Source organism: Manis javanica, chromosome 4 (genome assembly GCF_040802235.1).
Source record: "Manis javanica isolate MJ-LG chromosome 4, MJ_LKY, whole genome shotgun sequence".
Taxonomy (NCBI): Eukaryota; Metazoa; Chordata; class Mammalia; order Pholidota; family Manidae; genus Manis; species Manis javanica.
Window position 1 is genome coordinate 32,851,350 of NC_133159.1, and position 23,123 is coordinate 32,874,472.

The window sequence follows — 23,123 nt, forward strand, 5'->3', positions numbered from 1 at the left end:
TCCTTCCTTCCTTCCTTCCTTCCTTCCTTCCTTCCTTCCTTCCTTCCTTCCTTCCTTCCTTTTTTTTTTTTTTAATTTTTAATCTATACCTACATGAAGAATACTATGTTTACTATGCTCTCCCCTATATCAGGTCCCCCCTAACAACCACATTACGATTACTGTCCATCAGCTTAGCAAAATGTTGTAGACTCACTACTTGTCCTCTCTGTGTTGTGCAGCCCACCCTCCCCTTTCTCCCTCCCCCCCATGCATGCTAATCTTAATACCCGCCTTCTTCTCCCCCGCTTATCCCTCCCTGCCCACCCATCCTCCCCAGTTCCTTTCCCTTTGGTACCTGTTAGTCCATTTTTGGGTTTTGTAATTCCGCTGCTGTTTTGTTCCTTCAGTTTTTCCTTTGTTCCTGTACTCCTCAGATGAGTGAAATCATTTGGTATTTCTCTTTCTCCACTTGGCTTATTTCACTGAGCATAATACTCTCCAGCTCCATCCATGTTGCTGCAAATGGTTGGATTTTTCTACTTCTTATGGCTGAGTAGTATTCCATTGTGTATATGTACCATATTTTCTTTATCCATTCATCTACCGATGGACATTTAGGTTGCTTCCAATTCTTGGCTATTGTAAATAGTGCTGTGATAAACATAGGGGTGCATCTGTCTTTCTCAAACTTGATTGCTGCGTTCTTAGGGTAAATTCCTAGGAGTGGAATTCCTGGGTCAAATGGTAGGTCTGTTTTGAGCATTTTGATGAACTTCCATACTGCTTTCCACAATGGTTGAACTAATTTACATTCCCACCAGCAGTGTAGGAGGGTTCCCCTTTCTCCACAGCCTCGCCAACATTTGTTGTTGTTTGTCTTTTGGATGGCAGCTATCCTTACTGGTGTGAGGTGATACCTCATGTAGTTTTAATTTGCATTTCTCTGATAATTAGCGATGTGGAGCATCTTTTCATGTGTCTCTTGGCCATCTGTATTTCTTTTTTAGAGAACTGTCTGTTCAGTTCCTCTGCCCATTTTTTAATTGGGTTATTTGTTTTTTGTTTGTTGAGGCGTGTGAGCTCTTTATATATTCTGGACGTCAAGCCTTTATCGTATGTGTCATTTTCAAATATATTCTCCCATACTGTAGGGTTCCTTTTTGTTCTATTGATGGTGTCTTTCGCTGTACAGAAGCTTTTCAGCTTAATGTAGTCCCACTTGCTCATTTTTGCTGTTGTTTTCCTTGCCCGGGGAGATATGTTCAAGAAGAGGTCACTCATGTTTATGTCTAAGAGGTTTTTGCCTATGTTTTTTTCCAAGAGTTTAATGGTTTCATGACTTACATTTAGGTCTTCGATCCATTTTGAGTTTACCTTTGTATATGGGGTTAGACAATGGTCCAGTTTCATTCTCCTACATGTAGCTGCCCAGTTTTGCCAGCACCATCTGTTGAAGAGACTGTCATTTTGCCATTGTATGTCCATGGCTCCTTTATCAAATATTAATTGACCATATATGTTTGGGTTAATGTCTGGAGTCTCTAATCTGTTCCACTGGTCTGTGGCTCTGTTCTTGTGCCAGTACCAAATTATCTTGATTACTATGGCTTTGTAGTAGAGCTTTAAGTTGGGGAGTGAGATCCCCCCTACTTTATTCTTCTTTTTCAGGATTGCTTTGGCTATTCGGGGTCTTTGGTGTTTCCATATGAATTTTTGAATTATTTGTTCCAATTCATTGAAGAATGTTGCTGGTAATTTGAGAGGGATTGCATCAAATCTGTATATTGCTTTGGGCAGGCTGGCCATTTTGACAATATTAATTCTTCCTAGCCATGAGCATGGGATGAGTTTCCATTTATTAGTGTCCCCTTTAATTTCTCTTAAGAGTGACTTGTAGTTTTCAGAGTATAAGTCTTTCACTTCTTTGGTTAGGTTTATTCCTAGGTATTTTATTCTTTTTGATGCAATGGTGAATGGAATTGTTTTCCTGATTTCTCTTTCTATTGATTCATTGTTAGTGTATAGGAAAGCTACAGATTTCTGTGTGTTAATTTTGTATCCTGCAACTTTGCTGTATTCCGATATCAGTTCTAGTAGTTTTGGAGTGGCGTCTTTAGGGTTTTTTATGTACAGTATCATATCATCTGCAAATAGTGACAGTTTAACTTCTTCTTTACCAATCTGGATTCCTTGTATTTCTTTGTTTTGTCTGATTGCCGTGGCTAGGACCTCCAGTACTATGTTAAATAACAGTGGGGAGAGTGGGCATCCCTGTCTGGTTCCCGATCTCAGAGGAAATGCTTTCAGCTTCTCGCTGTTCAGTATAATGCTGGCTGTGGGTTTATCATATATGGCCTTTATTATGTTGAGGTACATGCCCTCTATTCCCATTTTGCTGAGAGTTTTTATCATGAATGGATGTTGAATCTTGTCAAATGGTTTTTCAGCATCTATGGAGATGATCATGTGGTTTTTGTCTTTCTTTTTGTTGATGTGGTGGATGATGTTGATGGATTTTCGAATGTTGTACCATCCTTGCATCCCTGGGATGAACCCCACTTGGTCATGGTGTATGATCCTTTTGATATACTGTTGAATTCTGTTTGCTAATATTTTATTGAGTATTTTTGCATCTACATTCATCAGGGATATTGGTCTGTAATTTTCTTTTTTGGTGGGGTCTTTGCCTGGTTTTGGTATTAGGGTGATGTTGGCTTCATAGAATGAGTTTGGGAGTATTCCCTCTTCTTCTATTTTTTGGAACACTTTAAGGAGAATGGGTATTATGTCTTCTCTGTGTGTCTGATAAAATTCCGAGGTAAATCCATCCGGCCCCGGGGTTTTGTTCTTGGGTAGTTTTTTGATTACCATTTCAATTTCTTTGCTCGTAATTGGTTTGTTTAACTTTTGTGTTTCTTCCTTGGTCAGTCTTGGGAGGTTGTATTTTTCTAGGAAGTTGTCCATTTCTTCTAGGTTTTCCAGCTTGTTGGCATATAGGTTTTCATAGTAGTCTTTAATAATTCTTTGTAGTTCTGTGGAGTCTGTCGTGATTTTTCCATTCTCATTTCTGATTATGTTGATTTGTGTTGATTCTCTTTTTCTCTTAATAAGTTGGGCTAGAGGCTTATCTATTTTGTTTATTTTCTCGAAGAACCAGCTCTTGGTTTCGTTGATTTTTGCTATTGTTTTATTCTTCTCAATTTTGTTTATTTCTTCTCTGATCTTTATTATATCCCACCTTCTGCTGACTTTAGGCCTCATTTGTTCTTCTTTTTCCAGTTTTGATAATTGTGATGTTAGACTATTCATTTGGGATTGTTCTTCCTTCTTCAAGTGTGCCTGGATTGCTATATACTTTCCTCTTAAGACTGCTTTCGCTGCATCCCACAGAAGTTGGGGCTTAGTGTTGTTGTTGTCATTTGTTTCTATATATTCCTTGATCTCTATTTTGATTTGTTCATTGATCCATTGATTATTTAGTAGCATGTTGTTAAGCCTCCATGTGTTTGTGAGCCTTTTTGTTTTCTTTGTAGAATTTATTTCTACTTTTATACCTTTGTGGTCTGAAAAATTGGTTGGTAGAATTTCAATATTTTGGAGTTTACTGAGGCTCTTTTTGTGAGCTAGTATGTGGTCTATTCTGGAGAATGTTCCATGTGCACTTGAGAAGAATGTATATCCTGTTGCTTTTGGATGTAGAGTTCTATAGATGTCTATTAGGTCCATCTGTTCTAGGGTGTTGTTCAGTGCCTCTGTGTCCTTACTTATTTTCTGCCCGGTGGATCTATCCTTCGAGGTAAGTGGTGTGTTGAAGTCTCCTAAAATGAATGGATTGCAGTCTATTTCCCTCTTTAGTTCTGTTAGTATTTGCTTCACATATGCTGGTGCTCCTGTATTGGGTGCATATATATTTAGAATGGTTATATCCTCTTGTTGGACTGAGCCCTTTATCATTATGTAGTGGCCTTCTTTATCTCTTGTTACTTTCTTTGTTTTGAAGTCTATTTTGTCTGATATTAGTACTGCAACCCCTGCTTTCTTCTCACTGTTGTTTGCCTGAAATATGTTTTTCCATCCCTTGACTTTTAGTCTATGCTTATCTTTGGGTTTAAGGTGAGTTTCTTGTAAGCAGCATATAGATGGGTCTTGCTTTTTTATCCATTCTATTACTCTGTGTCTTTTGATTGGTGCATTAAGTCCATTTACATTTAGGGTGACTATTGAGAGATATGTACTTATTGCCATTGCAGGCTTTAGATTCGTGGTTACCGAAGGTTCAAGGTTAGCTTCTTTAGTATCTTACTGCCTATCTTAGCTCACTTATTGAGCTGTTATATACACTGTCTGGAGATTCTTTTCTTCTCTCCCTTCTTATTCCTCCTCCTCCATTCTTCATATGTTGTGTGTTTTGTTCTGTGCTCTTTTTAGGGGTGCTCCCATTTAGAGCAGTCCCTGTAGGATGCCCTGTAGAGGTGGTTTGTGGGAAGCAAATTCCCTCAGCTTTTGCCTGTCTGGGAATTGTTTAATCCCTCCATCATATTTAAATGATAGTCGTGCTGGATACAGTATCCTTGGTTCAAGGCCCTTCTGTTTCATTGCATTAAGTATATCATACCATTCTCTTCTGGCCTGTAGGGTTTCTGTCGAGAAGTCTGATGTTAGCCTGATGGGTTTTCCTTTATAGGTGAACTTTTTCTCTCTAGCTGCCTTTAAAACTCTTTCCTTGTCCTTGATCCTTGCCATTTTAATTACTATGTGTCTTGGTGTTGTTCTCCTTGGATCCTTTCTGTTGGGGGTTCTGTGTAATTCCATGGTCTGTTCGATTATTTCCTCCCCCAGTTTGGGGAAGTTTTCAGCAATTATTTCTTCAAAGAGACTTTCTATCCCTTTTCCTCTTTCTTCTTCTTCTGGTATCCCTATAATACGAATATTATTCCTTTTGGCTTGGTCACATATTTCTCTTAGTGTTGTTTCATTCCTGGAGATCCTTTTATCTCTCTCTATGTCAGCTTCTATACGTTCCTGTTCTCTGGCTTCTATTCCTTCAATGGCCTCTTGCATCTTATCCATTCTGCTTATAAATCCTTCCAGGGATTGTTTCACTTCTGTGATCTCCTTCCTGACATCTGTGATATCCCTCCGGACTTCATCCCACTGCTCTTGCATTTTTCTCTGCATCTCATCCCATTGCTCTTGCATTTTTCTCTGCATCTCTGTCATCATGTTCATGATTTTTATTTTGAATTCTTTTTCAGGAGGACTGGTTAGGTCTGTCTCCTTCTCAGGTGTTGTCTCTGTGATCTTTGTCTGCCTGTAGTTTTGTCTTTTCATGGTGATAGCGATAGTGTGCAGAGCTGGTACAAGTGACCGCTGGAAGAGCTTCCCTTCTTGTTGGTTTGTGGCCTTCCTCACCTGGGAGAAAAGCGACCTCTAGTGGCTTGTGCTGGGCAGCTGTGTGCAGACAGGGCTTCTGCTTCCTGCCTGGTTGCTATAGGGTTTATCTCCGCTGTTGCTGTGGGCATGGCCTGGCTGGGGCTGCTCCTCCAAAATGGTGTAGCCCCATTGGAGGGGGAGTGGCTGGGAGGCTATTTATCTCCGTAAGGGGCCTCTGTGCTCCCTGCTGCCCAGGGGGTTAGAGTGCCCAGAGATCCCCAGATTCCCTGCCTCTGGTCTAAGTGACCTGTCCTGCCCCTTTAAGACTTCCAAAAAGCACTCTCCAAACCAAAACAAAAACAGCAACAATTAGAGAGGGAACAGAAAAAGGAAAAAAAAAAAAAAAGGAAAAAACACTTGATTTTTTTTTTTTGTCCTCAGGCGCCGGTCCCAGGCACCCGCTCACTGGTCCTGCTGCCCTGCCTGCCTAGCACCAGGGTCCCTGTCCCTTCAAGGTTTCCAAAAAGCACCCGCCCACTGGTCCCACAGGGAAAAACATGCAATATTCTTTGTCCTCAGGCGCCGGTCCCAGGCACCCGCTCACCAGTCCCGCCGCCCTGCCTCCCTCGCACCAGGGTCCCTGTCCCTTTAAGGGTTCCAAAAAGCACTCGCCAAAAAGAGAAAAAAAAAGGGGAAAAACGCGCGATTTCTTCCGTCCTCAGGTGCCGGTCTCAGGAACCCGCCCACCGGTCCCGCAGGGAAAAACGCGGGATATTCTTTGTCCTCAGGCGCCAGTCCCAGGCACCCTCTCACCAGTCCCACCACCCTGCGTCCCTAGCACCGGGGTCCCTGTCCCTTTAAGGCTTCCAAAAAGCACTCGCCAAAAAGAGGAAAAAAAAGGGGAAAAACGCACGATTTCCTCCGTCCTCAAGTGCTGGTCCCAGGCACCCGCTCACCGGTCCCGCCACCCTGCCTCCCTAGCCACGGGGTCCCTGTCCCTTTAAGGCTTCCAAAAAGCACTCGCCAAAAAAAAAAAAAAAAAAACCACTCCGGTTTCTTTCCACCCGCCGGGAGCCGGGGGGAGGGGCGCTCGGGTCCCACCGGGCCGGGGCTTGTATCTTACCCCCTTTGCAAGGCGCTGCGTTCTTGCAGGTGTGGATGTGGTCTGGATGTTGTCCTGTGTCCTGTGGTCTCTATTTTAGGAAGATTTTTCTTTGTTATATTTTCATAGCTCTATGTGTTTTTGGGAGGAGATTTCCACTGCTCTGCTCACGCCGCCATCTTGGCTCCCTAACTCGTGATAAGTATTTTTAAGATTTACTCTCTTGGTAACTTTCAAATATGTGATTTGTTTTTATTATAGCCATCCTAGTAGGTGTAATATGGTATCTTATTGTGGTTTTTTATTTATATTTCCTTCTGAATAATGATGTTGAACATCTTTTCAGGCACCTATTGGCCATTTGTATATCTTCTTTGGAGAAATATCTATTCAAATCCTTTACTCATTTCAGTTGGATTAGTAAATCTTTTTATTACTGAGTTTTTAAGAATTCTTTATATAGTCTGGCTACTGCACCCATATCAGATAAGTAATTTGAACATGTTTTTTTCCAGTTTTGCTGGTTGTCTTTTCTGTTTCTTAACATTGTCCTTTGATGCACCAAAGGCTTTGAATTTGATGAAGTTTGATTTACCTGTTTTTTCATTTAGTTACTTTGTGTTTGCCTAATCCAAGGTCACACAGATTCAGTCTAAGAGTTTTTTAGTTTTAGCCCTTACATTGGGATCTTTGATCCATTTTGAGTTAATTTTTTTATGGTGTGGGGAAGGAGTTCAACTTCATTCATATGCATGTGTAAATCCAGTTGTCCCAGTATTATTTGTTGAAGACACCATTCTTTCCCCATTGAATGCTCTCGGAAGTCTTGCCAAAAACCAACCGACCATCTCTATGAGGTTTTATTTTGGGGCTCTCAGTTCTATTCCATTGATCTATATGTCTATCCTCATGCCAAGCCACACTATCTTGATTACTGTAATTTTGTAGTAAGTTTTGAAATTGGGAAGTGTGAGTCCTCCAACTTTGTCCTTCTTTTTCAAGATTGTGTTGGCTACTTGAGGTTCCTTACATTTCCATGTAAATTTTAGGACCAGCTTGTTGATTTCTACAAAAAAGGAAGTTGGGCTTTTCCTAGGGATTGCATTGAATCTGTAGATCAATTTCAGGAGTGTTGTCATTTTAACCATATTAAGTCTTCTAGTCTCTGAACATGGGATCTCTTTCTACTTATTTAGATCTTTAATTTCTTTCAAAAATGTTTTATAGCTTTCAGTGTATAAATCTTGTACGTCTTTAAGTTTATTCCTAGTTTTTAAATTCATTTTGATACTATTGAAAATGGAATTGTGTTCTCAATTTCATTTTCAGATTCTTCATTGCTACTGTTAACACATAATATCTAAGGGGAAACTGATAGGAGTAAACACAGTTATAGAAGCTGTTAGACTCTAGCATGTGGAAATAAATCTAAAGATGACAGTGGACTGGTGCAGATTGTGCCCTTGAGAAAGTTTCTAACCTTGTGGATACTTATTTTCCTTTTCTGTAAATAACTGTCCTTGTCCTAATGGTTTCACAGGGCTAGTAGGTAGTGTGAACGGGAAAAAAATAAAACAAAATTGGCACACAGTACCTGATTAACTAATCTTAATGCTCTTCCCTTTTTTTCCCCTCTTTGCCTTAAAACCGTGTTTCTTTATTAACCACAAACCAAACCCCATATTAGAACATCTGCCAGGAACCAAGGAACCAAGTCTCTATTTCTAACCCCCTTCTCTGCTGAAAATCCTACCTAATGTTCAGAGAACCCTCAGTACCTATAACTGAATCCCAGCCATTATTGCCAGATGCCAGATCTCCTGGTACCAAATACCTGATGATTGAGACATGTTTTGGAGGTTACTTTTCTGTATTATATGCTACTAGGAGCTGATACCCATCGCTCATTTTATTAAGACTTCAGAAGGGTCCCACCTCCTTTAAGGTGGTGACACAAATCTTAGGGAAACCATCTCTTTGTTCCATATTTGCTAACAGGAATGCTCAGACTGGGTATGCTCATGTCACATTTTTAGAGCAAACCTATCAGGAACCCAGATCTGTTAGCTGATATGCAAATAGAAAGCAGATGCCAAATAATTACAAAAGCATTGTTGATTCAAACAGAAAATAAAGAATTTAGAGCCAAGAAGGAATTCTTTCCCCAGAGATCAGTAGAAGTATAGCTCATTTCTTTTAGAATTAAATGGTTATAACCAAATAATAAGTTTCTTTCATTTAAAAAGAGGAAGGACAACTGTCAGTGCTCCCCCCTTTGAATTCCCATGGTATTTTGCATAGACTTCTCTTAATGCCATAATATGCTGTGCTGAAGTTATCTTTTGTGGGTCTCTCTCCATCTAGACTTGGAATTTCTCTGACGTATGTTCAATTGGTTGCATTCTGTAAACACTGATTGAAACCTGCTTTGTGAATCAAGCTCAGTGTGAGGTTTAGGGGATTTAAAAAAATGAGTTACACATGGACTCTTGCCTAATCAGCATTCTGGGGTGATAGGAAATGTACTGTTTTTGGAACTGAATTGACTAGATCCTTAGGATTTTATTTTGGCCTCTTCTCTGTGTTTCTGGAATACATAATTATCTCATTAAAAAAAAAAGTATTGCAGCCAATGATTCTGTAACATCTTCTTGTGTTGACCGATAGTAACTGCACTAGTGGGGGAGAGGATCTAATAATATGGGTAAATGTTGAACCACTGTGTTGTATACTTAAAACCAATATAAGATTGTATATCAATTATACTTCAACAATAACAACAACAACAGAAAAAAAAAAAGTATTGTTTTGGAGGGAGAGGGACCTGAGCAAAATCAAGAGAAAATAAGGTTCAATGGCCATTTGATAAGAAGAGAGGATCTAGTCAGAGAAATGGAAAGGGCTAGAGTGAGGCAAATTCAGAAGGAATCAAGGACACCTGGACAGGGAATGGGATGGCAAGGACTGGGTTCAGAGGCTCCCCTCCCCTAACTACTTCTCTTGGCTCTTTGTCTTTCTTCTTAAAGGAAAAGGTGTTTTTCTTGCAAGAGATAAACATCACCTCTCAGACATCTGCCATCTGATCCGCCATGATGTGCCCTACTTGTTCCAGAAGTACGTGAAGGAGTCCCATGGAAAAGATATCCGAGTGGTGGTGGTAGGTGGTCGGGTGATAGGCTCTATGCTTCGCTGCTCCACAGATGGACGGATGCAGAGCAACTGCTCTCTTGGTAAGGCACAAATCTCAGAGTCAGTTTACTGGTCATGGGAGACCATCAGGACTTTGCATTAGGATTTTTGCACCCATTCAGTAAATGGGTATCAATCCCTTCCATCTGGTTAGACTGCCACCAGGATCACAGATAAGAATAAGAAAAGCCCTTTCCTTTAGCAGCAAGCAATCCAGTGGGGGCTGGGGAGGGTGGCGAGACGGATGGGTTTAAGTGCTGTGTTGGAGGTCAGGCCAGGGGTGTCAGGACCCTGAGGTTTGAACCTTATCCAGTAGGTGTTAGGACTTAGCAGTCAGGTTTAAACAAGGGAGGGACATGAGGATCGGTGTCTGAGAGAAACTGACATCTGCGTAGATGATGGATTGAAGGCATAGGGCGGGAAGCAGGGAGATGAGTTTGGAAGCTGTTGCAACAGCTCAGGCAAGAAATAATGAGGGTCTAAACTAAGGCAATGGCAGGAAGCAGAGCATATTCTGCTTTGGAAATTATATATACAATTGATTTATATATATATGTTGATATATATATATAATTGGAAATTGTGTTTTCCTTTTATGTATGATGTTATTAGAAAACTGAAGATTATGTTTCAGTTAAATGCATAACCCCATTCCATTAAGCTATTGATAAAGCTTGTGGCCTGTTGTGTTGAATGGGATGTTCTGAGAGATGTAAACTCTTGTCTCTGTCACAGAAAACTCTTATCAACCTATTTAATTGAATTTGTGTGTTGCTAATATGAAAACAAATACCCATAGTCATTATTTCCTAAATTGCCAGATGACTATACCAAGTCTAGTGACTAATTAAGAGACTGAGACACCAATTCGCTCCTTCCTGCTTCAGGACTGGTGGAGCAGTTTCCACAAGAAGGCTATGGTAGGTGTTGAGAGGGTAGCGAGTAATGAGAGAGCCCTTGCCCTCAGCAGCTTGTGGGCCAGTAAAGTAGAAGACGCACAGGCAGATCGTTGTAAGGTACTATGACAAAGTGGCATGACAGAGTCAAACGCTAGCTGCGGGTTAACACAGTACTAAGTACCTGACATATTAGCTCATTTAATTTCTGTGTTAATCATGTGTGGTGCCACAGTAATGAACCTTACGTGTTACCATTTTGTCTTTTTTAGTCACTTTGCAGGGAATTCATTCTTAAACTAGAGAACCACACGATTTTGTAATTCATGTTGCTTTCTTGGAGAGCCGTTGAAAAACTGTTATAGCCTTTTCCTTATGCAGTGTAAGAGGTGGGGAAAGGACAGCGCTAAGGTAAAGACATTAGTTACTGGACCTGAGGATACAAGTTTTGAGTCTTTCCAGGGAGACAATTAAATGCGAGGACCTAGCTTTTTAACATGTAAAAGAAGTCAGACTCTCTCTTTGGTATAAAATTTTGTCTCATAAGCCTCCCCATCTCCCTCTTCTTATAATAAGTTAATTCTGTCTTTTTCTAAATAATTTTCTGTGTAGAAAATTTGGCAAAGTACAGCAAAGTCAAGTGAAAAAAGATATTTTTCATTACTCCCACCATCTCGAGATGACCAACATTAGCATTGTGGTAATATTCTTTCCCACAATGTCTTTTTGCATTGTAGTGGTCATACTGCAAAGTCTTTTTCCTTTGAAGTACTTTCCAATGAGATCACAAACTCTCTATGAGCATTATTTATTAATGGTTGTAAAATATGCTGCTTTTCCTTTATTGTGAGATATTTATAGTTTTTTCATTCCTTTGTCAACAAATATTTATTGAGTGCCTATATACCAGTATTTTGATTTTCCAACGTTTTAAGTAACTGTGCCATCACCATCTTTGTGCATGAAGCTTTTTTTCTGTTACCTGATTTTTTTCTTTCATGGTGGGATAACTGGGCCAAAAGATAGAAACATTTTTAAAACTCTAGATAAGAAATGACCATTTTGTTTTTCCTGAAGGGGTGTCCTGATTTCCAGCCAGACTTTTTGTGAGTAATGCAAAAGCCCATCTTACTGCTGCTCCTCAGCACTCCCCATCTCTTCCTTGATGGGCCATTTGCCTCATTAGTCAGTGCCTGGTGTCACCATTGCATACTATGCTTCCCCCACAGGTGGTGTGGGCGTTATGTGCCCTCTGACAGAACAAGGCAAGCAGTTGGCTATTCAAGTGTCCAACATCCTGGGCATGGACTTCTGTGGCATTGATCTCCTCATCATGGATGATGGCTCCTTTGTGGTGTGTGAGGCAAATGCCAATGTTGGTTTCCTTGCCTTTGACCAGGCATGCAACTTAGATGTAGGCGGGATCATTGCAGACTACACCATGTCCTTGCTGCCTGATAGGCAGGTTGGGAAGATGGCCATCCTCCCAGGACTGTCTAGTCCCAGGGAAAAGAAAGAGCCAGATGGCTGTGCTCCAGCTCAGGGAGTTGCAGAGAGTGTCTACACCACCAACAGCGGATCTACCTCTAGTGAGAGTGAGCCTGAACTGGGAGAGATCCGGGATTCCTCAGCAAGCACAGTGGGGTCTCCTCCCCCCCTGCTGTCTGAATCCGGCTACAACATTAATAACAGGATTGCTTCAGAATTAAAACTTAAGTGAATTCCTGCTTTTGGGCAGCATTTAAACCAAATTCTACTGCTTCCCTAGTAGTTGTGAGTGAATAAAATCTGGACTAAAGTGATTTCATTTGCACAGAAACTAGAAATCCCGTCTGGGCACTCAGCATTCTTCCTGACAACGATTTGAGCAAATGGCCTAACTTTGTGGTTTTCACAAAAACTAATATCAAACACTCACCAAGAACAACATCCCAACGGGTCACTTTGAGACCCATGTCTGCCACAAGCACTGGGGAATTACGACTGACTTGAAAGTGCTGATTCTGTGCTGTGGCTTCTGGCTTTTAGCAGCAGAGCCCATGAACTCAGAACGGCTCCTGGAAGTACTGTGTTCAAGAGCAACCACCCAACAGAGGCATGTGCTGAGAGGTGGAATGTGATTGCAATTATGTGCTCTTCACTAAGTGTGTGTGCATGTGTGTGTGAGAGAGAGATGCTTGGAGAATACACAGTTCAAACACTACTAGAGGATCAATCTCTGCTCCCCATCAATCACCATCTTGGCCATATTTCTCTGACACTCAGGATATGGTGTTTTAGGGAGCTTCCTCATGAGCATTTTCAATGAGGTACTTTGTAGAAAGTAAAACTGAACATTCTTGACTCCACTGGTTAGCAAGTGTCCTGCACTGTAACTGGGACTTTCTACAAATTGCTTTGCCACTATGAATTTATAGACCCTGCTTCAACTCATGGCAGCCCCAGCAGCCTATTGCACCTCTGCGGCCTTTGGCCTTAGCTGGAAATGTACTTCAGTGAGCTCTGGCCACACACTTGATTTCTTATACGTGCACTAGAATTGAACACCATGACTTTCCTTTCAGTGGACCCTCTTCTCTTGTCATCCAGAAGCCAGTGGGTTTTTGTCACAGCTTCTAGAAGATAATCAGCTTCCCCAGTCCCCCACTAAAACATTGTGTACTGCTTAGCTGTAGGAGGTTTCCCTCTATGAGTTAATGTGGGCCTTTTGGGTAGATAACAGCCATTGGAAACGCTCCAGTCTCCTTAACATGCTAGTGTTTTCCAGGTTCCAGAGATCAGTCCCTACCCACTTTACCAAATTGGGGAGACTCAGATGTCAGGATTACTCATTGTACATGTGACAGGTGGGGTTGGGAGGCTGGATAATGTAGATATGACACCAAGGAGCTGATGATCCTTCTCTTGAGGTAAATCATGGAGATGGAGTTTTCAATTTCTGCTTATAGGAAGTATGACAAAAATGAGCAAGGCTACCTTTTAACCAAATACACTAAAACATGTGCACTCAGTTACCATAATCTGAGTCATTTCCTTGGGGGACCATCCTCTTGAGCTATGATGTTGCATGTGCCAAGAATGCATAGAATTCCTCTTTGGAATTATCTCTGAAGCCATGCAAGGAAAGAGGCCTGACAGCCTTATAGCTGTCACACCTCTCCAGAGGTGGTTCCAAGCACTGTCACCCATTTTATGTGTTGGACTTACCTTCTAATGCTCTTTGGCTATTAAAAAAAAAGTCATTGCTCAAAAATAGAGGTCTTCTCTTAAAGGACAAACACCAACACTGAGGAAGTTTACAACTGGACAGTTTCCAAGGAGGGCTCTAGAAATGTTCTGACTAAGGTTTACTGGATTAAACACACGTCTTCCCAAGGTGACTAGTTTGAAGGCAACAACCCAATGTGGGTGTATAAATTCCTGTATACTTACTCTGCTATAAATGTAAAATGTATATAAAGTCAAACTCCTACATTTTGTCACAGCACATTTAAATAGAAATTGGCTTTTAAAATATGGTGGCTAAAATCAGATCTCACCAAGTAACAGTTGTACAAGTGAGAAATGTTCGGCGCCATGTAATGGAGATGTCCACACTACATAGTAGTAGTTTAAATGCAGTCCAACATAGGGTGCATGCCACTAAAATTAACTCTAATAATGTCTTGTACAGTTGAAAATGACAATACTTCACTTTTACATAGGTTAAGACATGTACCTTTATCGCTCAGGGTGGGTCTAGTTGAAGGATAGTTCTAAGTCTGTTCTTAACTAGAGTTGGCCAGATGCTTTCTGCATAAACATCTGAACCAAGTGATGACCTGGAAGCTGCATTCACTCATTCCTGCTGTTTAGTGTAAGCCCCACCTCCCTACTTTATCTAAAAGGATGCTATCAGCCTCCCTTCTGAGCAGAGCAGCTAGAGGGTGCTTCCAGGTTTGTCAGAAGGGGCCCATTTTCCAGCTGCAAGTGGCATCTGTAGTCACTGGCATCACTGCTTGGAACTTAGCCCTGTCTAGAAGCAGAGAAAGCCAGACCACAGCTGGATCATAGCCCTGCTCCAGGATCTCCCATACTGGCTGTGGGCCCTGTGAGCCTCAGCCAGGCAGCCGGGCCACACTTGTCAGCTGCCCACAAGGCCCGTTGGAAGGGACATGGGGCACAGAGCCAGATCCTGGTTCTGGCTCTCCCCTCCAATCACTGACTGACCTTGTACAATAGGTGGACCCCATGACTCCATTTCCCACTCTTTTGATAGGGAGATGCCTGTTACATTTACCTCTTGGGGGTGTTTGGGGTTAAAGTGAGTTAATGAGTATGCATTATATGGGAGGTGGTGAAGAACACCTCCCACACCTGGTTTTATGATGGTTGTCACTCCTCCTCTGTGGGAGTTAAGAAAGGAAGAAAAAGGCCATGAATTCTTGGTATAAGCACACTGAACAGTGGTAGGGGACCTGAAAAAGGATGCAGCTTCCCAGAGGCCTTACAACCTGAAAGGAGTAAGGCTCTTGGTGTATTCAAACAGCCTTCTGGATGTATTGCATATAATCTGAAACTCTTGACTCTCGTATATCAACTAAGTCTTCCTTATGTAACATAAATTGTAGTGTATGTATATAATTTTCCCATTATCTGGTAGTAGCATCTTGAAACTGGTCAAAACTTGAATGCCAATAGCTCAGTCACTCAGAATATATATGATTCTGCACTTGGGAAAATGTATTCATGCTATCTGTCTGATTGATGATGGATATGGGGTTGCCAGAATGTGGATTTGGGACGTCAGGTCTTTAGGATCTTATATGCAATATAAGTTGATCATTAGCTATTACTGTCACATTTGCAGACTCAGTGCCCCCAGTTAAGAAGGAATTCCCTGACAACAGGATGGGGAGAGGAGGCAAAGGAAGAGAAAGGCCTGGGATAATTTTGTGACATTTCAGTTGGAGAAATAAGAAACTGGGATCATTTGGAATTCTACTGGGAAGGAAGAAAAAAATGGCTCTCCAGAGGGCTGTTTTAATGAAAGAATTAAGAACATGTATTAATTAGAAGTAGGTTGAAATTATTCTGTATAGAGAAAATGAGATGCGAGGATTCTCTTCCACCCTGGTGGAAGTGGGAGAGACATGCCTCATCCCTCCTTTAAGTCTTGATGAATGCTATTCTTAGGATCACTCTGAATGTACATCAGGGAAAGACTGCAGCAGTTAGCTGGGGGTTCCAGGACCACAGACCCTCCCAGCAGTTAATGACCAAAATACCATGTGTAGGGAAGTCTAAAGCCACAGCTGTCTGAGGTAAGTTAAGGAGCCATGTCAGAAAGTGAATCTAAAGTCAGTAATAATTTCACTTTATTTCATAATAATTTTCAGCTTAATAATCTTCTCTGTACCTGGAAGGTGAGGCTCCTATTGCCAAGCTATGCAGATGTTTTGGGAAGAGCTCTGACAACAGCTAACAACAGTCCCTGAAGTTAGTGTTCTTAGATCTGCTGTTGTAGCCTTAAAGACATCCTGGTGCAGTTTTTGACTGCCTCTGAGACTCAAGATCAGATCACAGCTTTAAAATGTTTTTACCTGGAAGACCACTCATCTCAGGAATATATTGTTTTAATTCTTTCTTGAAACTGTTATGTTTTCATTCCAAGTCTACTGCTAGACTCTGCAGCACTCCCTTCTAAAACTCAAACAACTGAGTACAAAAACTTTGTTCTTTCAAGCCTTTCATTTCTTCCCCCCTGTGTGCTTCCTGAACCAACACTGGCACTGTTCTGGGCCCTCTGCTGGCACCTCATCCCTTTTAACTTTAAGTAGTCTCACTCTGGCACATCATGCTCAGTGGGGCTCTGAGGCAACACCAAGAAAGTCACCTATCAAGCCATGTTTGAGCCGCAGGAATAGCAGCACTTGGGAGACCAGTCCCCTGATGTATAGGTGGGGATCTGAAACTCAGAGGCCAAGATCGCCTAGCTCGTCAGCAGCAAGGCTGGGACCCAGGTGATCTGATTTCCTGTCCAGTGTGGTGTTTATTCTTCCACAGTGTCTGGCACTTGCTGCCGTCTGGACCCACCCTTGGCCTATTCGTTTCCCTACTCCTGAGCCTATGCTCTGGATCAACACAGTGACAATGTGCTAGCAATGAAGGATTCAGTTCCTGGATGGCTTCTAGCTGAGAGGCCCAAAGGCGTATGTGAGATTTCCATGGTGCAGGCTGGGTCATGGCCTGTGCCTTTAGACCAGCCAGGACCATTTGGCCCCACCTCATACCATCAGCGATGGGATATGAGGGAGAAGGCCCTGCCAAACTGACTGAAGCCTTCCCTGGCCCCAGTTTGGCCAGTGTTCCCTCACAGCAGAATGTCTTGGAATTCGTGGAGGCCTCTGTGGGCCTCTGCAGAAGCCAAGGGTTTGAAGGTCCCGAACTCTCACAGGCACCCCGTGGGAGAATCCTGATTGATACATACCCTCCAGTCGCCACAAGTCAGAAGTCTCCTCCCACTCCAGTTCCAGTGCATCTCCCTTGCAGCCAGCCGCCAGGTGCAGATTCTTCCCTGTTGTCACCCATAGGTCAGCTGAGGACCCCCTGCCCCTTGAGATGCAGACAAGTCAGAAAGCTGGGCCTTTGGATCTCTGTGATTTCTAAGGGACCTAATTCTGGTGTCACTGCTGACTCCAGTCTTCACTACCTCATTTCATTGTTGTCTCATCCCCACACTGCATCAGCTGAGTCAAGAAGCACAGTTCTCTCCCCAAAATTCAGATGAGTCAGTGTGTGTGTGTATGTGTGGGCACATGCACACCCATGTGCCTGTGTATTTCAGTGATGTGAGAAAATGGCATTGCAGCAGCGCAGACATGGCACCCCCATTCATAAAATGTTCTGACACATTACAGAAGGATCCACACCTTCCACTCCACGTGGTACCTGTCTCCTTGGGACGAACCGAATCCATTTATGCTCTCTTGTACAGCAGTACAGGCATTCCTTTCCTTAATTTGAATCCTGCCAACTCCCTTACCTTCAAGATTTCACCTACCATGGGTGGCTTATTAAGGGCATTGTCCTAAACAAAGGTGGCTCCCTCCTCAAGGGGAGCCCATGACATCTCTTCAGGTGATAGGTTTTTCATCCCACTACACTAGCCAGGCATCACAACCATCACACCACTCACTAGCTGTCAGGGTTGTCATGCTTCATGGAAGGCAGCAGGGACAATGGTGCCAATTTGATGTAGCCCCCACCCAAATCCTGACTCCATAACTTACAGCTGTGTGACCTCAGGAAAGTCCCTTAATCTTGCTAAACCTTCACTTCATCACCTAGAATGTGATGAATACAATCTTGAACGTGAAACACTTAACCATGGGCCTGGCTTTCAGCAGGTTCCTTTCCTCTCACTTCCTCCACTGTCAGCAGTCACAACAGCTCCCTCCCACCACGGTGGCTCAGGGCCAAGGGATAAAAGCCAGCAGACAGCAGCTTTACAGCTGGGGAAAAGAAAAGATGTTGGGGAGAGCTGGCGGCTGCTCAAGCAGGCTGTGGTTTAGGCTTAATGATTGGAAGTTCTCATCCGTCCTTGAGACATGATGCTATGGTGTAAGATTCAGGGGTGTACTGGGCTTAGAAGAATCATGGAGGAAAGGCTGCCTCAGACAACTGGGAGACTGGAAAGCTGATGAGCAGCCTGACCTTGGATGATTTAGCACCTGGTTTCTTTGGCTCTTCCTGTATTAGGTCTGCTGCCTTTGCATCAAATGGAAAGAGGAGGTGCCAGAGACTTGAATGAAATCTGTCAAACAGACAAGGTGAGGGGAGTGCAGAAGGCCAGGGGCTGGGAAGGGAACTCTGATGACCCAGCAGCACCATCTGGACTGGGCAGGGGTGACAGCCCTGAGAGCAGATGGAACTAGCCAACAAAGTGGCTAAAATTCTGCCCTGGACCTGTCCTGAGTGGGACTCCCAGAATCTCCTATGTAGAAGGAATGCTGCTACCCTGTAAGGGGAGAGCTGGGGCTCTCAATCACTCTGCAGGACTAATAAAGGTCTTTGTGAAGGCAGGACTGGGCAGGTGGCTGGTTTGTTTAGTCCCACCCTGAGGTCCCCAGAGCACCAGTGGTGTGCAGACTGTTCAATTTTCAGGAATTTTGTGAGCTGGTTGTTAAACACAGCCATCATTAAAAATTAAATTACATAAACCTACAGTTAAATAAAGTATATTAGAGACATAGGTAATAAATACTAAAAACTTATCACTTCCGAATAATTTTACTACATTTGTATCACATGTGCTCTCGAGGTTATGGACACTTACCGCGTTTGTGCAGCAGACATGCTGTATAACGGTGCATGCACTACTGCACATCTCCTGACTCCACCATTCAGCGACATCACGTTGGTAACTTGACATCAGCCACGGTGGGAACAGCTACCCCACGGAGATGAGCAGACACTACATACCAAGTTTTCCCCCTGGAGAGCTGGTTGTGTTACGGAAAATACTGGAAAACCTGGACTGGATCACTGACGGAAGAACCAAGTGGCACTCGGAGGTCTTGGAGTGTTGAGGTTTTATTTCACACCGGCGGGCTCAGACGGGAGTAATCTCCCAAGGTCTGAGCCCTGAGCACAAGCAAGGGGAGCAATTTATATTTATTTTGATATGTGGCATTTTGGCGTGCACAGGGCACAAGAGGAGCCTGGAGGAGGGAGCTGGGAGGGCTTTGCCAACTGGAGGGAAAAAGCGGTTTGCTGACCTTGACAGCTGTGTTGAGTATTTTCCTTATCAGTTGTTCTCAGCACACCACTTCCATTGGGTGGCCGGAGAAAGAAATTGGTACAGGTACACATTAAAACATCTGAGTTCCAGGAGGTGTGTTTTTCAGAAGCAAGCATTGCAGAACCGACTTGAAGAAAGACACTTGAAAATACTGCTTCCCCACTGGTTTTGTCTAGCCTCTGTTCTCACACCCGGGAAATCCTGTTTTGTTTGTTCCTAAACTTCCAGAGTGATTTGTGAGGTCCTGGCTCACTGTTGGCGGTACTTCAGCGAAGTTCCCGCCAGGAAAGTGAATTGTAGTTTCTAATTGGCAAACTGAAAATGTGCTGTAAGGAATACATCTTAACTAGGCACCCAAAGAGCTCATTTGCAAGCGGTTTCTCCAGCAATAACAATGTTAACTGCTCCAACAGAGAAGAACTCATTTATATGTGATTGTTTTGCTGTCTTTGCTTTTTATTAAAATGATTACTGCGGAGTGGAATGCTTCATTTCCCTTTGTCCCCAAAACTCTGTGCTTTTTGGTTCTTTTTAAGGAAGAATCATGTGCTGCATGTATATTTTATTATTTTCATATCATAAATCGAGAAAAAAGCTTCATAGAGATTTCATCCTATTCACTTACACACCAGCTGCATTCTGAAACCCCATAATTTTCCTTTCAAGCACAGAGTTTCATCTGAATTGTAATGTGGCCAACTCTCAGCTGTCAAGATGATAGAGGGAAATACTAATATAGATGGTATGAGCTTGTCATGGGCTCGCTCAGCATGCTCCCCTGGATTGACATTTGAATTAAAATTCAAACAGCAAGTGAAAACTGAAAGCCATTAGAATGGCTGTGTGAGGCAGTCAGGGCCCCAGGGGACTGAAAGAATCTGTGTACCTGCCCAAGGAACTCTGACAGTCAAGCTGAGCCTCAGACATTTCCAAAGGCTTCCTGGGAGAAACAGTGATAAGACCTTGAGGAACTGTGGTCAGCACCAGGCTTGGAACCCTTGAACTAGGCTGTTCCTCTCATGTGGAGGCAGGCAGCCTAGCCAGAGGTGAGAGTAACAGGGTTGGTGCTTGATGATGGCTGCAGGGCTCAGCTGGGTTGTACTGCTCCGTCATACCATTCATTCTGTCCTCCAACCCAACACTGGGCAATGGGACCTATATTTCTTTTATATGAAAATCCTCAAACTACACAGAAGTAGACATAATAGTTTAGTAAACTCTCCAGATTTCAAGTTACCAAGATTTTCTATTTTTACTGCATCTATCCATTTCTTTTCCTTAAGCATCTTAAAGCAAATGCCACACACCGTATCTTTTCTCCCCTGCATACTTCAGCGTGTATCTCTTTTTTAAAAGAGGACATTTCCTTACGCTTTTATGACATAAAACAAAATTAACAGTAATTCCTTGTTACCATCTAATTCCCAATCCATGCTCCAGTTCCCCCAGTTGTCTCAAAGAGAATACATTTAGCAGCATCTTAGACCAGGGTATTTGGGGGAGGAGGTACTTTGGAGAGGGTGATGATTGCTTCCCCACCATCCTGACTGTGGCTCTGGCAGAAGCCGTGTCACCAGGAGAACCACCACTGGAGGGGCACCAGTGGAGAGTTCTTTAGGCTGCTGACAGACACCTTCCCAAGCTGTTGGATCTTGGGGTTTTCTTGCCTCCAGGAATAAGCCTGTGAAATTCCCCTTCTATTTTCCAATGTCCTGTGCTCTTCTGAGATGGTCCCAGCTTCCATGCTGCTGGCACCCACCTGTGACAACACTGGTACCCACTTCACTGCTTTTCCTGCAGCTGCATCTTACAGTAGGGGAATTTTCTACATGGGGGAAGAGGCTTCTCCCCAGGATTAGCACTCTTCCACCAGCTTCAGATCTACTGTGCCCTCAGTGAATCACAGCTCTTTAGATCTCCCAAAGGGCCTTGGCTGCTTCATTTGTTAGAAAATTTTGGCTGAATGTTGCATGAGACAAATCAGAGAACATATGAGTAGCAGCATGTTGTGCCACATCTGATGGCACTCCTCTGACTAAAGGGACACAACAACTCAATGTACTTTTTGCTCAGGGACTTTCTTTTGCTACAAAGAACACGAAGACAATTGGTTAAGTGAATAAGGTTTGTATTTTATTGTCTGATAGTATCATATCAATGCTATTTTGCTGATTCCGATGATTATACTGATGAGAATATGTAAGAGTGTCCTTATTTTTAGAAAATACACATTAAATATTAGGGGGTAAAGGGACATCATGTCTGTAACCTACTTTCAAATAGTTCAGAAAATAATGGGTATCTAGAGAGAAAATGATAAGGCAAATGTAATAAAATGTTAACATTTGGGGAGTCTTAGTAAAAGGTGTATAGAAATTCTGTGTATGAATAATCTGAATAAATCTGACATTATGTCAGCCTCCTCTGTTGAGTTCACCTCTTCATTAAACATTCGGTTTGGGAGTATTTCCTAATGCTATTCTCTTCCCTAAGCCATCTCCTCCACTGCCATGGTGTTAATTAGTACCTACATGATATTGCCCAATTTATCTCTCGAACCCAGTGTTCTTTCTTAATGTCAGATTGATGTCCAGTTACCTACCATTCATCTCCCTTCATGGTCGTTGGCATCTCAAACTCACCATGCGGCAGTCTGAATTCCCATTATTATCTCTCCCCTACACATTCCTCTTGTCATGGCCTCTTCACCTGAGAGCACAAAGCCAACTGCTTGCTCGAACCAGGAAAGACCAAACCACAACTCCAGCAGTCATTTTTGGGTGCTCTCTTCCTCATCCCTCACATCCAGTTTTTTGTTTCCTATGGTGAAACATGATTTTCAAACTATGAATTTTTTTTTTCATTGAAACTATTTTTTGCCTTGTTCATTAAGATGTTCTAGGAGACCTCTAATCCTTACAAAGGTTTGCAAGCAAGGGATAATATTTATAATACATAATCCTGGTTTTATAACCTGGTCTCAATAGTAACCTTGTTCATTGCTTTTAAAACCTGCTGTTTTGCATATTTATTAGCTATTGAAACTGTATATTTGTGTGTGCATATATATTAAATAAAATATTTATCTCCACCTCATTGCCATCAATCTTGATGAGTATCAGAAAAGACATATTTTTTCTGTCAAACAAAATTTGACATGGTCTTTCATTCAAGTAATGGCTCATCATCTTTTTGAAGCACTTACTTTGCCAAGTGTTCGTTTTGTGTGACCTATTGTCCTTGGGAGATGTATTTCATAGAACCTCACTTGTGACATGTATATCTGTAGTGGGACCCACTGGTGGTAGAGCAGTTTATCACTTACCTTGGTTATCTGAGGCCCTTTGGCACAGTTCTGGTCCATTGCTATGCAGTGATAAAATGGTATATGGTATGAATGAAGAACTTCTACTCAAGGTGAATTTTTGTTAAATAAAGGGTCACAGATAATATGATATAATTTGTAACAGTCAGTATGTATTTGGGAGTAGAAAAAATTTAGCCAGGCATTTCAGGGATGATCCTTCAGCTCCACACCTGTAAATTCTGCTGAAGATGCTTAGAAAATATGTGATTACCTGTTTAGAAACATAAGAGACACTCTGTGGGAAACCCCCAGCAACATCAGAACCCCTGGTTCTCTTCAACTTGCTTATGCCTTTTTAGTTTAAGAAGCCACATTTAGCAAATATCTTTGGAATTGAGATTATGTCCTACATCACTGTATCACATATGAAAATGAAATATATTTTCATTGAAGAGTCAAAAAAATGAGGGTAAAATATAACATTTTTAGCTT

General features: G+C 42.3%; 1 protein-coding gene across 2 annotated transcripts in view; it reads left to right on the forward strand.

Annotated features, from left to right (window-relative positions):
* Nucleotides 1–22,944, forward strand: part of RIMKLA (ribosomal modification protein rimK like family member A) — a 51,549-nt gene extending 28,605 nt beyond the window's left edge. Inside the window, exons 4-6 of one of the 2 annotated variants that reach the window (XR_012130134.1) lie at nt 9,484–9,687; nt 11,772–18,353; nt 18,845–22,944. Coding sequence is in view for 1 of the 2 variants with exons in the window: in XM_037002338.2 (XP_036858233.2) it covers nt 9,484–9,687; nt 11,772–12,262 (695 nt within the window). In the remaining variant the exon portion in view is untranslated. Of the gene's footprint in view, nt 1–9,483; nt 9,688–11,771 lie in introns of both variants that reach the window. The other variant, XM_037002338.2, reaches the window with a different exon arrangement.
* The last annotated feature ends 179 nt before the right edge of the window (nt 22,945–23,123 follow it).